The sequence below is a fragment of the Neolamprologus multifasciatus genome, chromosome 18, assembly GCF_963576455.1.
Source record: "Neolamprologus multifasciatus chromosome 18, fNeoMul1.2, whole genome shotgun sequence".
NCBI lineage: Eukaryota > Metazoa > Chordata > Actinopteri > Cichliformes > Cichlidae > Neolamprologus > Neolamprologus multifasciatus.
The window spans coordinates 23,825,431-23,841,331 of NC_140456.1; the positions used below are offsets into that span (position 1 = coordinate 23,825,431).

The following is a 15,901-nucleotide window of genomic DNA, read 5'->3' on the forward strand; positions in this document are numbered from 1 at the left end:
AGGGCGTCGACTTTCACTGGTAACACCGTAGCCCAGAAGAGAAAGGCGAGTTGAGATGAGGGTAAACTCCTTCAGATCAGCTGTCTCAGATGTTGATCTTGACCCGGCTGTCGGTTCTCGGAGGATCACTGTGGATGAAGCACATTAACAGTAAGCCTGACAAGGATGTAGAAGGTGGTGCTCTGGAAATTAAAGCTGACACCTTGGAGCTCCTAAGGTTTGCTTCCAGGTATAAGCTGCTGATCGAGAGGTCTGCCACGTGCGGCTGTGGTTTAGTGCAGATGTGTGTTTGCGAGGTTTGCAAACTCAGTGTTGTGTTACAAGTCTAAGAAAAATAAACATCAGTTTAATTACATGAGGTAGCCACAATGTGAAATCAGACTACATGCCTTGCATCATATCTTGGTTATGAATTTACTGCAAAATGCGAGACGTTTTCTTTCCCACTGTCGCCCTTGGTCATCTGATTCTTGGGGTTTTGCATGTACAGCATCTTGAGGTGACTGTTGAGGTTTGCGGCTGTGTAAATAAAACTGAATTGCATTGAACATAACAGAAATAAAATGCGGACAGATATTGGTTTCAATCAGTTTTATTGGCTCTTTATGGCCCCAAATCTTTCTCTTAAAAAAAACAGAACATAAATTACAAACAACAGATATATATATATATATATATATACATTTATCAGGTGATTTTTTTTTTTTACAACATTTAAATAAGGAAAAAAAACATCTACAGTAGCTCTCAAGTCTTAAGGACACAGATAATATCACTGGACAACAGTAACAGTTATAGTTCTGAAAACTGTCCACAGTCCTTCAAATACTACTTACAAAAACTCGTCTTAAAAGTAGTCAATATGACTTATTATCAACAACATCTCCACAGGAAAATCAGAACAACTCAGTTAAGAATAGTTTTCGACTGATTCAAATTTGCAGGCAGAGCGTGCAGTATGTGGTACAAAAGGCTGGAACAGTGTTTCTGCATCTAGTTTACAGTGAAGTACAACTTTACACAATGCTTCTGTCATCATGTTCACGTAGAAAATGACTGTTTTAATTAAGTCTCCATTTGGTCTGCACCATTGGGTTTAAAAGGCTTGCTTGATGCATGCTGCATGTTTTTTTTTTCTTTCCTTTTTATTAAAAATCTGACAGTCCTTGCTACATTCAAACTTATCAACAGGCCGCATACACAGCTGACACCTCACATGTGATGAGGAGTCTGGACTTGTTGGAAAAGCTTCTTTGCTTACAGCTCATTGGACAGGCTGGGACACGCTGTGATGGGACGTCCTGTTGACTGGGAGCACCTGCTTCAAACCAGCAGAAAGAAACTGTGCAATGCTACGACATATTAATTTTTTTTTTAAATTCCATTGCACATTTTAGCTTTGTCTCTTCTGTGGCCATCAATGCCGGGAAGGAATCTGCTCATCTTCTCTGGAGAACAGTCCTGATTTGGAGGGCTGTAGCTCTCGGATTAAGTCCCTAAAGGGAGATAACCAAGGAAGTGGCAAACTCTACCTCATCAACCAATAGTCCTGCTTCTTACAACCCTTCTTGTTTTTGCCTCGTCCGTTTTTTTATGACTTGCTCTCGATTGCAGCGGGAGCAATCATCATCATACTGGACTTCAAAGGGTAGTAACGGCCTCTCCAAGTCTTCCAGAAGATGCCTTGCTTTCTCTGGTGCCGCTGCTTGGGAGGAGGACTCTGGAAATATCTGCCATTCAAGTTGGAGCGCCCACAGTTACTGAACCACCAACCACCTAGAAAAAACAGGACAATATTAGGTTAGTTGATACGTTTTTACTGGACTCTATGTGAGCCACATCACGAGTTTTTATCTGAGGGATGTTCATCATTGTATCTTACCAGAGAGGTGCTTGGCACAGTTGGTGTCACTTTTCTGGTCATTGTCCTGGTCATGGGTGGAAAAAGGCAGACCAGAGGCGGTGTCAGTGGCCAGGGAGCTCTCGAGGTCACTGAAAGTGCCACCCTTCTGAATTTGGAGGGAATATTTGGTTTCCTGTCCACCCAGTTGGAACGGGAGACGGATGGTTGCAGGGTCATCCACCCAGTCAGAGAGCTTGATGTTGAGGATGTAGCTGCCATCTTTGGCAATAGAGTAAATCTTCTGTAAACCTAACCAGAACTCTCCTGGAGAGGAAGGAAAGAAGAGGAGTTTGAGCTCTGTTTGCATGTGGTCCATTTCAGGTTTAAGTGCTAAAATGTTTTTGGAGGGTATTTCTGTCCACTGATGCAACGTTACTAAAAGGCAGATAACCTGTCTGAACACTGTACCAATCAGCCAGTGAAATAAAATTCAAAAGCATTTACCATTCAGGCTGCCGAAGCCTTTCTCGTAGACATCCCACAGCTGGTCAAAGTCCACTGAACCATCTTGGCGCCTCTGAATCACTGTCCATCCGCCGTCTGGATAGAAAAACAGAGAAAGAATGATCAGAACATATTCCATCTGATGAAACAGCAGGTTCAAAATCGAAAGGAGTTTTGCGCCACGTACCAGCTGTCATCTCACAGAAGACTTCAAAGGGCTCTGAGTTTGCTGGCTGGATGGTGTACACCCCACTGGTGGTCTCTCCTCTCATGAACAGCTCGTGACAGTCCGATGCCGTCTCTGGAAAAAGAACAAAGAAGAAGGAAAAAAAGTTAAAACTTGGACTGTATCACGGATGCCTTTTCCCCTGGATGTGCTTTAGACATGCTGCCTTTTTAGTCCAACCGCTGTGTTCAGATTTCGCCCCAGCTTCCTCAAATGTTTTTGTTTTGGTTATCCTACCCAGCTTTCAGAAATAGGTCATTCACAGTTAGTGAATCTTTCAGCAATGGGCTGCTGCACACTTCGAGTAGAGTGTTTTCAAATAAGACTATCTCTTCAGGGGAAAGAAAAATAAAAGCTTATCACTATGTCTGGAGATATGAGTGTGTTCCTGATAAAAACAAAAAACAAAAACTTTGACCTAGCTACAGCAGGACTGTTGTAAACATGACCTTTCTCCCAGTTCCCAGGCAGTCTGTCCTCTTTAAGTGCTGGGCTGTGCAACCTATAGAGTTACATACGCCTATCCTTTACATTCTTCTACAACCTCCCCCCCCCCCCCCCCCCCGCCCTCTCGCTCGTGTGTCCGGCCCCCTTCCTTCCCCTTCACTTGTCACACCTCCCTCACGTGCACAGCAGCCGCTTGGTGACGAAGATGTGCATGGCTGCTGCATGCATGGGGAATGAGCACAGCATGGTGTAGGGATGAGGGGGGCTGTTATTATATGCAGAGCAGGGGTCTCCAGAGCTGGCACGTGCTTTAATAAGGGATGAGGCTAATTGCACCCCTGGCGTAATCTTTTTTTTAGTAAAGATGACATCATGTAGTGCAGTTTAATATCCTGCCAAAGCCTCGTCACAATTTACTGTGCATATATATAGATTTAAATTTGGTTGTTCTAATTGTTTCAGTGAAAGCTCATCAGCTGATCACACAGTAGCAAAATCTGTTTGTGTGAGGTGACCTTTTCTTCTTTAGAGAAATGAACTCTTGTTGTTGTGACTGTCTGCTCAGGGGTCAAGGGTTCTCCTGAACTTTAGCACATTTCTAATTCATTATAATTGGAAATAAGGAGGAGATGGGGGGGGGGGGGGGGTGCACAGGGATGGGGGAGGAGAGGACAACCAAAGGGAAAGGAAGCTCAGGAGGAGGGATGCCTGTTTGATTGTTGTAGGGCAAAGGTTGCTCATTCTTCAGGGATGTAAAAATGTTTGTTTAACAGAAAAAGGTGGGACATCTTGGAAATGGGGAGGAGGTGAGTGTCTTCAAAACAACATACGATATCTGTACAAAGTTCAGAGATAAATTTAGACTGCCTTTCCCCTTTGTTTTCCTTTATTATTATTATTATTATTTTTTATTTTAGTTAAGACCCAAGGTGAGAAATCTGAACAAGAGTCCTAGAAAACCTTGTTGCCCTTTCCCTCCTCCACAGCGCAGAAATGATCTGAGCGTAATCCTGGCATGCTGTCTGACCCTGACTGAATTCTCCCAGAGACCAGCAAACTTTCCCCCAGCTGAAAGCTTTCCAGAATAACCCCCCCCCCCTCTCTCCCCCATCCCTGAATCCTGCTGATGTCAGAGCGGTGTAATTGTGATTTCAATGACTGAACTCTAATGTTACCTCAGCCACATTCACCTTTCACCTAGTTCACACACATGGCTATTACAACCCGAGAATTCAGTTTGAATATATCCTTTTCCATTTGTATTCATTTATAATTACTGCAATTATTCCATATGTGCAGATTTCAGCGTTATTAAAAACTAAAAAGGAATAAAATGAGATCTATATGTAATCTGGTAGAAAGCTCAGAGTTTCTTATCGCTTCCCTATTTGTTCAGCATCCAGTCCAGTCCAGTCTGGATGAAACCAGTCATTCATGCTGGTTCAGTCACAGCAGCTGCTTGGCGTGCCCGCAGTCTGAGAGCCTTTCACAGTTACTGTAACCACAGTATCAGAAGTGCTGACTAAACACCTTACTAATTTCCCGTTCAACTCCTGCAGCGATATTCCAGCAACTTCCTATTGCTATTGTGATTAAAATCCCTCAAATGTACGATAGACTCAGCTTACAATTAAACAAACAAACAAACAAAAAACTAGTCTATACTTTATATTTTAAATATGTTGTACACGTGACTGTGTTAACCCTCTCAGGCTCAAATTAAGTTTTTTGTTGCTAATGCACAACCAAGTCCTGCAGTGCTGAGTAAAAGAAACTCATAAAATGTGTATGTGGGTTAATCAGGTTGTTAGTTCTTAACTGTTGCAAATCTGCAACGTCTACCTGGAGAGGGTTAATGCTATATCGTATTTAACGAGTAATACTAATATTTCAGTCGCTCTCAGGGATTGCACCTGTTGGTATTTTTGGCGTCACGCTGAGCTGAAAAGCTTGTCCCGAATTAATTAGTTTCCTTGATTTTAATTGCTAGTGATTTAAGCTTCTTTGTGGCATTACAAGACAGATGGTCTGTCACATTTGGCGTCAGATTTTGTAGAGTCGACTTAAGACAGTGTCAAGGGGGGATTTTGGACGCTTTTTGGCTTTACTTACCGGCCGGCGAGTCGCGCTGCTCCGCGACACCACCCTGCACGGAGCTCTCGGATTTGCTGCTCCGCTGGGAGGCTTTCTGTCTTGACTGCTGGATCTGAAAAAGGTTGCGAATCAGTGATGAGACAAAAAAAAGACAAAATAATAATAATAATAATAATAATAATAATAATAATAATAATAATAATAATAATAATAATAATAATAATAACGATAAAGATGTTTAAAGAAATTTTTATGCAAGCAGTGTGCGTAAATGTGGCGCCTGCTTACTTCACTCTGCAGGGTCCTGATGCGCACGTTCTGTTTGTCAAGCTTATCCTGTTGAAGTCTGATTCGCTCCATCAGATCATCAATTCGTCTGTTCTGGGCCTCCAGCATGAGCTGACAGAAAAATATGACACAGGTGCAACAATGTTTATTATTTTATCATTTTTATTCGACGACGTGTTTGTGCGTAAAATAAATCCATCGCTCAAAGGAGGTCCTCCAGTTAACACCGCAAATAGGGTACCCGTAAGTTTCAAACTGTTGCTTGAAACTTGTTATTTTATCCTACAATGACAAGCCAATAGTATGTAGGTGTAGTTATGTAACCCATTCTCGGGATTTTCCAGCTCACCACACAAAGCTCTCCGACTCACACACTGCTTTGTAAACGAAGCTTTGCTAAGAAAGCAAAACTTTCATGAGAACCTTCAGTGTCTGTGCTGCAAAATGCAACAGCTGTGGAAAAACGGAAAATTCTTGCAGCTGATGCTGGCAGAGCCTCTTTATCCTGCAGCTCTGTCTGCACGTACTGCACGTTTATCCACGCCTATAGTAGTAACCTTCCACTCCGGCTTACCACCACCCGCTGCTTACGCTCTGTTTAATTTTATTTAGGACCACTGAGTGTTCAGACACCCCCCCCCCCCACACACACAGACACACACGCACACAGACACACACACCTTGTAATCCTTGGGTGCTGTAAATCCACTGACTTGATAACCAGTGCAAAATCCCTTTGTACTTTGAGGGGCCTACATGGAAGTATCTTAACTCTAAGAAAAATGGTTTGCACACAGTGGAAAAGCTTCATTTCAGATAATTTTCCTCCCAGACTAACTTTCATTCACCTTATCCAACATAGTTCTAATGATCATCATTAACCTACACACATAATCTTCCCCATTCTTACCTGGATGTTGTGAGCATCACTGCTGTTCTTGGCACCAGCATTCATGTCAGACATCCCTCCATCTCCCTGCAACATGCCATCCACCTTTTCCTCCAGGTGGCTGAGTCTTTCACTCATCGTCCTCCTCTCCTGCTGCATCTCCTCTGCCTTATCCCTCAGCTCGGCTGTGACATTCAGCACCTGCCCCTCTCTGTCTTCCAGTCCCTGGGCCCGAGCTTTCAAAAGCTCCCCCTCTGCTTGTAGCCTCTGGCTTTCCTTCCCCAGTTCGCTCACAGTGCGATTGAAGACTTTCAGTTTGCTTGACAGGTCCCTCATCTGGATTTTAGTTTTGTCCACATGCTCCTTCAGCCCCTGGCCCAGTTGCAGGAGGCCGTGGGCAAGGACGTTAACATCATCCCATGCTGCATACTGGACACGCTTCTCCTTGGTAGCACCACCAGGGCTTGAGGCTCTTTTCCTCTCCACTGGGAAACTTGTGGCCATGAGCACCACCAGGCAGAGAGTCAGAGTTGCCAGTGCTGTCTTCATTTCTGCCGTTTTACTAAACTTCTGAAATACGTCTGTAAACTGTGCAAAGAATTGTGCAGTGTCTTGCCTTCTCTTCTCGAATTGGATCTGATAGTTCAGGTTCCTGGATAAACGAGCTCAGTGCTGCTATTATATAGTTTCTCAGCCGTCAAGTCAAAGCTGTGAGCCGCCTGCTATTGGCCAGCTGAGGAGAAGGAGGCGTGCAGTCACTCTCAGGTTTCTGTCCCTCCTCCACCTCTCTGTTAACTCTTCCTGTCAGAGGCTGATGCCAGAAATGATAAAGTGGTGTTCATCTCTGTGCGCTGGGAGATAGGACAGTTGTGTACCCTTCTATGATTTTTAATAGTAGTATAGTCTGATCATTATGATTGTAATTGTGGTTTTCTGTAATATGATTATGAGTACATGAACAGTTGATAATGATACCAGAAGTCAGATAAAAGGTTATATTCTTTGATGAACAATGTGGTTCTGTGTTTGGCGAGTTCGTGCCGGTGAAAGATGAAGCACAGACCTTTACTGAGCTTCTTCTTTGTGTCATTAGTTCATGCTGACAGTGAAATAGCTGAACTTATTTTATTCATCATTTAAAATCGAGCCAGCATTTAATTTTCTGTGTTGTTCTGTACTCGCTTGTATTATTTAGATCATGTGCCTCATGCTGTTTTTATTTTAGCAGATAGCAAGCTGTGAAAATGTCAGAGTCAAAATGTTACAGCTGTGATTAAAATTAAAAATACAAGAGAAGGTGCACCATGACCACAAACGTGGGAGAGAATCTATCCACCTGAATTATAAATTAATCTCCCTTCACAGTAAACTTTGAAATATTTAAAATTCATACCACTGAAATGAAACCCATTAATCTGAAACGAGCATCTTTAGCTGAATATTTTTATTCATTAATGGATTTATTGTTGAGCAACTTACATTTTTTATTAAATGTCAGAAAACAGTGAAACTGCACATTTGTCCACTGAAATCTTAAATTATCTTTTCTGTTAAACACTAAAAAAAACTCACAATCATCCAGTTTCCAAAAATATAAATAATCTTCAATTATTCATCTTGGAGACTTTGGGACAAAGAAATTAAAATTAAAAAAATTTGCTTTAAAAATACCAAGAATGGGTGAAGATAAAGTTAAATAGCTATTGAATTTCTCCTCTGACATCCTATTGGGAAAAAGTCAGTCCAGAGAAATAGCTATTTAGTCTTTATCTGGATTTTTCTTTATCATAACTCCTTGGATAATGCAAGGAACGCGTGTCATTCGTATTATTTGGCCTGAGGTTCTCCATAGTAAAGATCTGCTGCTGCTCAGAAGCCTTGAGGACTGTGAGAATTAGGGGAAAGTTCACACGGCACAGAGAATGCCAATATTACGGGTTCTAGGATTTTTCTTTTTTTAAACAACCTCTATTGGCAAGCCCTATGTGATGGGGGGAGACTACAAATGAAGGTCCTGGTTAACCCTCTCCTGTCTGCAGGCCAGACTAAGTAGGTGAAAGGTGACTCAGAGACTGCTGACAGCGCTGGGATGGGGAAACTCAGCACCCTCATTCATGGACTGGAATGCAACAAACATTCATTATTTTCCCCCAAATCCTCAGCAGGGTAGGGGTTTCCACTGAAAGCCCTCAGTGCTCCGGTTAAAAATAGGCTTTTCTTGTTCAGTTTTATGCCCTTCATGTAATAGGAGCGCTGAGGTCAACCCACACACATTTACCTTTGTTTTCTCAAACTGACGCACTGCAGGGATGATTCATATCCTCTCAGTTACAGTAGAGCAGGATTATCACTGAACGTAAACATCTTCTGTATATTTACTGAATTTATCTTTTTCTTACGGTTTAATGAAAGGCCAAGCGATTGTAGAGCAGGCACAAGCAGGATTACTGCATAACAAAAAACAGACTCGATTCATCCAACAATTCCTGTAACGAACCCGATGACTGTCTGGTTTACGTGTGTCATGATGGCACATGCCGATTACATACCAGCCTTTATGCAGTCCTTCAGGACAATACAGAACTTGGGAGGGATGTGAGCTACAGTAAGGGTGTAAACGAATGAAGGATTACTTTTTTCCCTGTAAAGATTGCTAAATATTCCATCTGTCATGTGTAGAAAAAAACAAGCTGTTTGAATGTGTCTGTTGAAAGAGACCTTGACATACAGCACACTGGACTGTTTCAGACTGTCTAGAAGAAATGTTGTTTTTCAGATATTTAGATTTCATCAGGGGTAGAAGTATTCAGATGCTTTACTCAAGTACACACAAGTATTTTCACAAACTGTGCTCATTACCCACAGCAAAGCCGTCTATTCGGTTCTATATCATTTAATTATGTGATTTATAGCATGCTGCAGGTACACTATTGACATTAAGCTGCATTTTAATGTTTACATCTATTGACTTGCTGCTGGAAACTTTAATCAGTGCCAGTGTTATTATATTTTACACGATCATATGTGTAGAATTTTAATGTATATGACAAATGGTAACTGCGATCCAAAAAGTGTAAAGTAAAAAGTACACAATCTATCAAAATGTAATGGACTTACGACACAAAGCAGCTACTGGAATTACTCAAAGTATGTACAAGTACCCCAGAGCTTAGTATTCGAGTAAAAACAAGAATAAAATCAGCTCAAACATGAAGAGCTGATGAGCAGACAGTTTATGTATTTACTCCAGAACAGACTAAACCAATTGATTACAAAAACTGTTGTTATCATTTTTTAAAAATTTGTTTAATGTCACGGATGTTAAACAGTGTGGGAATCAGTCTCCCCTGTTTCCTCCGAGCGAGTGTGTGTCCCTGCTCATCACCGCATCCACACCTCACTGCCACAGCTGCTTATTCAATTTCCCAAAATGGCCGCTCCCATCTCTGGCCGGCATGCTGACCTTTTACCCAGATTCCAAACACAGAACATCTGTAAATCCTAGTGCAGCCCCCCTTCACCCCCACAGACATGGTTGTGCACGAGGGAATGGAAAATGGGAAGAATGAAAGAAGAAAAAAAAAAGAAGCAGGTGCTGGAGGCAGTAAACCGATTCTCATGGGCTGGCTGTTTCATAAGGTTTTTGGACGATTTACATCGCAGGTTTTTCCACTTGTCTTTGCTGGAAATTCACATCCAAAAAGATTTAAATGAATAAAACAAAAATAAAAATGAAAAACTGAAGAAAAACCCAGAGGAAAGAAAACAATTGAAGCTTCTTCTTTCATGTCCCAGTTTGATGAGATTATAAATATATGATCACACAAGGCAGGCTCAAACACATCCATCACACATACCATGAGATATTCATGAGGAGCAGGAAAGCAGTGACCTTTCGAGCCGACTGCACAGCCGGTGAATGGAGCTCATGACTGCTCTGTGATTGACTCAGTGAAGATGGATTAAGGATGCAACTCTAGACGAATAGGCCTGCGTACAAAAGGACTGGTCGTCGATAAAAGGCTGGTTTTATTTATTTATTTATTTTTAATAATAGGGGTGACATCAGAATTATATATATATAGCTTTTACTTAAACTCAATTTTAACTATTGAATATAGCACCAAATCACAACAACAGTTGCCTCAAGCCACTTTATATTATAAGGCAAAGACCCTACAATAATACAGTTTTACTCGTGTATTAGTTTTTTTATTTAAAGGAACGGTAACATGAAAGGTGGCCCTCATAGTCATGGAACAGGAACTATAAGAGATCCATTGTGGATTGCAGCCACAGCTAATTAAACATTTATTCAAATTTACAGTTATAAATCAGACCGGTGTGTCTGACACTACAGTAAAAAGTGGACATTTTAAAAATATACATCTTTGAAGACATTTATTTAAGCAGAGATACACTCAGGCACCATCCAGGTGTAGAGGGGAACTAGCTAGAACCAGTTTTCCAGCTCCTGTCCTCCAAATAAATGCCAAAGAAAACGCACTTCTGCCTCCCAGTGGCCAGAAGCGAGAGCATACCCTGCCTACTTGCTCAACTTTGACTTGTACTCATCTGTCTACAAGGAGGGGTGATGGTGGTGGTGGTGGGGGGTCTTCAGTGCCTGCTCTACAGCTTTCGCCTTAAGCACTGCATACTGAATGCGACGCAGCATCCTGCTCAGGGCAACATTTTTAGGGCAGGGAAAACTCAGTAGGTAGAGTGGTGGCCCCATGATCGGAAGGTCGGGGGTTCGATTCCCCTGAACAGCTACCCTGAGGTACCCCTGAGCAAGGTACCATCCCTACACACTGCTTCACTGAGTGAATGGGTTAAATGCAGAGAGGAATTTCCCCACGGGGATCAATAAAGTACACTTTCATCGAGCAACTCAAAACCTGCCAGTTTCTTTTAAGTCTCCAGCTGTCCTGAAACATGAGGTGTGACTTGTTTCACCTCCAGCTGGGTTCATTAGGTACACAGAAGAAGCGGATACAGGGGGATAATAGAAATAAACAGTTCAATACATGGACCTGTTTACATATTGTATGTTCCAAGAGAATCCTTCAGTTTCCACACACCAAATGCCAGATTTTATGCCTGTTTGTGAACTTTAACAACCTGCTTAACCGAACTGTGATTTCTCAGTTCTTCAGTAAAATCATGGAGCCATTTTTCTGTTTGAGTTCAAAACATTTGGGACAAAAAACAAGTTATGTAAGGTAACCGAATGAATAATTACTATTGCTCTTTTTGTGCAGCTGACAAAACACACACAGTCTACAGCGTGTCTATATAATTATTCGTTCTTACCGAGCACACAGACAAACACCTTTTACAAGTCACCTCACCTCAGACGCACATGCACAGACATGCTGCGTGATACAAAAGAACATGGCGCTTCTGCTCGACTGACAGCTTTGGATATTTTAACTTCTCCGATTGGACATATAAGGAACACATGCAGACAGATGCTGGATGCTTTTCCCTCAGTGTTTTTATTTTTACTTTTTTATTGCTTATGGACTAAATGAGTAACCCAGATGCGGGAAGCAGAAAAGTACAGAATGTAGCCCACACATTTTCCATTTTGGAAAATTTAGATATGTATAGACTGTGGCTGAGAACAGCAGCTGTCTTCCCGTCATACATTTTTTTCTTTTGATGGTGCCGGAGATCCACAGTGATTTACACACTTTTGGGGTTAAACCAAGTACACTGAGCAAACTAATGCTATCCATTTAAGACTTTGAATAGTAATAGAGTCATCCTAAATTCTGTAAGACTATGCAGAGAAATGTAATATCAGGACAGTTGGATGACAGATTGCACCAAGAATTTGAGTCAATTCTGCAGTGTGATGTTTTTTTTCCTCCCTTCTGGCCACAAAATCCAGAGTTACACAACAGCTATAAAAGCACAGCACCAAGATGAACTGCTGGGATGGTTGCTAATGAAAGCAACCAGAGAAGCCAATGCGAGAACAGCCCAAAAGCTGCTTTTCAGCTTGCTTTTGCTTTTTGTAAAGATAAAAAGAAAGATGTTCTATGTTAACTACTTTCCACATCTGTGCAACGCTAACTGGTCCCAGCAATTCAATTCAATTCAATTCAATTCAATTCAATTCAATTCAATTCAATTCAATTCAATTCAATTTATATAGCACCAACAATAGTCACTTCAAGGTATTTATATTGTAAGGTAAAGACGCTACAATAATACAGAAACCACAACAATAAGACGACCCGCTATGAGCGAGCACTTGGTGACAGTGGGAAGGAAGAACTTTCTTTTCTGGAAGAAACCTCTGGTATGCCACGTCTTGGAATGATACTGCCTAAGTTAAGCATATATATGTAAATAGAATTCGTCCTAGCATTGAACCCTGTGGTACTTCATAATTAACCTTTACTTAGGAATGACTGCCACTTATTTTCTTTCTCTAAAAAAAAAGAAGACAAAATTCTCAATATTGAAAATAACTAGTGTACTTCCAAAAAATGTAAATCTAACGCCCGCCTAGCTCTGCACAAATAGACAACCAAAAAATATTCTCCTCACAGCAACTCTTAACATTTACAGTGATCATGGTGTATCGTTTTTAATCAGAACAAAAGTGTTTAAATAAGGAAGACCTGCCCCATGTTTGAGGTCAGGTAACAGTCTCTGAGGCTGTAACTATCTCATTTATTAAAGCACAGATTTTATGTGGAGTGAGATCAAAAACCTAATCAGTTTATTTCTATATATTCCTTTAACAGTGTGTACATGCTGAGGAATATACAAGATGCTCTGAAACTATAAGCCACAGGAGAACAAAAAGAGTTTATGTGAATTCCTAACTGAATGCCGCAGCTGGAAATAAATAAAAACACATATCTATATTGGCTTGGGATTGTGCAGAAAGGAGGCTGCGGGCTTTGATTGATCTCTCCAGAACCCGTCTTTTACATTTTATGGACTTAAACTGCAAATCTCTGTGGCTGTTTAGTCTCCTTGGGGTTTCAGAGGATGCAGCTTTGTTCCTTGTTTGTCCCCAAAATGAGCCCCTTGGTGTGTACCCCAGTTACCGAGCCTGATTCCCATGAACTAATCGGCCTCTTATGAAACATTCACGCACGCACACTGAGTTCACCACGGCGTAAGAAGCACTTTGGGTCACAGGGTGTAGGTCGCTAATCACAATGATACTAATTCACTTCTCAATTAATTCTAATCAACAGGAGTGGAGGTGGAAGAGACACTCGAACTGAAGTGGGATCTGACTGTGAATGAGGCTTTTTGTGGGAAAGCTGAGGGTACTGGCAGACAACCTCCCCAGCGTTAAGCAGCTGGTGGTTTGCAGAAGAAAGAAAAGGAAAGTAGGCTTGTGTTACAGAGTGTTCTTGCTAAATAGTGGAGGCTCTGACCCGTGAGTGTGTCCGAGCAGATGTGCACTCTTTAGCACTGACATTTCTGCAGGAATCGTGCTCTTATGTCTCTTATTCCTGCTGCGAAAATGACAATACACTAAATTTGTTTGCAGTGAAACCGCCCACCTCCTGTGAGAAGACAGTGTCTTCTCAGGAAATGCACCACTTGAACCACTTCAAGATTTATAAGATTCCACATTGAGTGCATGACCTCTGACCATCTGCTGAATCCCCATTAAAACCCAGAGCGACTGCCTTGATCCGCGTTAATCCAAATCCAGAATCCTAATTGGAACTGTGGCACCAGAAAGCAGTTCACGCCTTGCTTTTTTCCCTGTGTTTTCACAAGTAACGGTGCAAATCAGAGCTATTCTTCTCAACAGTGCAGGAATGGAATTAAAAGAAGCAGTAATAATAATAATAATAATAATAATAATGCATAAACAACAGTTTTAGCCAGTATGTTATTTTGTGTGTTTTTTTCTTTATTTTTTTATTGTGGTAAATAAAAATAATTTTGTCTTTTCACCCGGGCTGAAAGTTGGTACATTATCTTTTCTACACATAATAGAAGGATGATTATTCACCCGAGTTCAGATAGACAGAGAGAGTAACATCCAATTGAAAATTTGGTAAAATTTTTTTGTTTTAAACTTTGATTTTTGCACAGCAAATTCCATTAAAGCGTGGGTGCTGGGTGTGTTAGCAGCTCGGGCTTTTACAGCCATATTTTGATTTTCTGTGGCTCTACAAACCCATGTAATAAATGCAAAAATCTTTCAGGAATGTAATATAAAACCTAAATGGAACACCACTAGAACTTAACTCTACAGTGACCTCTGTAAAATTTTAGCATGTGCCACCGACTGCATATTGTGCATCATAATATGTCTCTTTCTGTATTTTAGAGAGCACATCTGAACTGAGAATCAACACCACCTTTAACCCAGATAACATTTGTTTAAGCCCGCTGGCCGCCGTGGTTTGTACTGTACATGACGCTACAATGACAAGCAGTGATGAGCAGCATACTGATTCATTTTTTTACCTACAAGCTGTGATCCATATGAAGAAATAATACAGCGATGTGGGGAGTGAGTGCTTACTGAACCCGACTGTACTTTTAAATCCCCCAAAGTCGTATAGCAGGGCCATAAGACGAGCCAGATCACATCACCCCACACAGACATTTTCACATCTGGAATAATACATGATACCGTGCCAGTACTGAAGTTTTTCCAGCAGTTATGGAGCCAGAACACAAAGCCTTGTTGTTACAGTGTTTACTTAAAAACCTGTGCTACAGAGCTTCAAAACAGTGTTTTTTTCTTTACCATCCCTCCACAACAGGCTTTTTATCAGACGCCAAGAATCTGACCCTGTATGTGAGCCTGTCACTTTCCCGTCTGTGCGAGCACCTGCTGTTGTGCGGCGAATTGTGAGATATTTTGCATAAGTCATGCACACTGTGTGTGTGTGGGAGTGGGGGCTGCTTTATAAAATAAATAAATAAATGAGTGAATGTATTGTGTTTCTGACCTTCGCACAATGAAGCTGCCCCCCCCCCCCCCCCTTTGCACTTTAGCTTACATAAAAGCAAATCAAGCATGTCCAAACTGTGTTTTGTATTTTATCACCCAGCTGCCTTCTTCTGCTTATATATTTATTTTTTCTGTGGCATGCTGTTAATGGTCACATGGTTATATGTGCATTTCTTTCTGTCTGTATTCAGAGTTATAGTTCAGGCAAGGTCTTGCGTGTTATTTCAGCACGTTGTACTGTTTGTTTGTTTTTTTGTCCACAGTTGTGAATGAAAACCTGTGTGATTTTCCAAACTGATAAACAGAATCAGCATGTTCTGAGTGAAAGATGCACTGTGCATGCTTAAAAGTTTTTAATCTTTTTTTTTTTTTTTTTTAGCATTTCCCTCTTATAAAGATTCTCGTTGACACTGAATGTGAAAATCTGGCTAAGTGGACCAACCTCATTTTCCACAAATTAAAGGCAGGAAATAAGGATAACCGTTTCAAATGCAGAGTGTACTACAGTTCAGTAATCAGCAGGGATGGAGGGGAACAGGGAGGGTGCCAAAGAACTAGATACCAGCAGAGGGACTGAAAGAGAGGGGCAGGGAATGACTTCTAGTTACCTCTGGGGTTATTGTCCTCTGGGCCTATGTGTCCTATGTGTCTTATGGG

The 15,901-nt window shown here is 41.3% G+C and overlaps 1 protein-coding gene across 1 annotated transcript; it reads right to left on the reverse strand.

Moving 5' to 3' along the window:
- Positions 1 to 212: 212 nt before the first annotated feature.
- Positions 213 to 7,049, reverse strand: angptl4 (angiopoietin-like 4). Its single transcript, XM_085142005.1, has 7 exons — positions 6,313 to 7,049; positions 5,403 to 5,513; positions 5,133 to 5,226; positions 2,535 to 2,648; positions 2,348 to 2,443; positions 1,883 to 2,167; positions 213 to 1,776 (listed from the first exon to the last, which is right to left on the reverse strand). Exons 1-7 carry the CDS (start codon positions 6,838 to 6,840, stop codon positions 1,592 to 1,594), a joined length of 1,413 nt encoding a protein of 470 aa, XP_084998131.1. The 5' UTR covers positions 6,841 to 7,049; the 3' UTR covers positions 213 to 1,591.
- Positions 7,050 to 15,901: the final 8,852 nt, after the last annotated feature.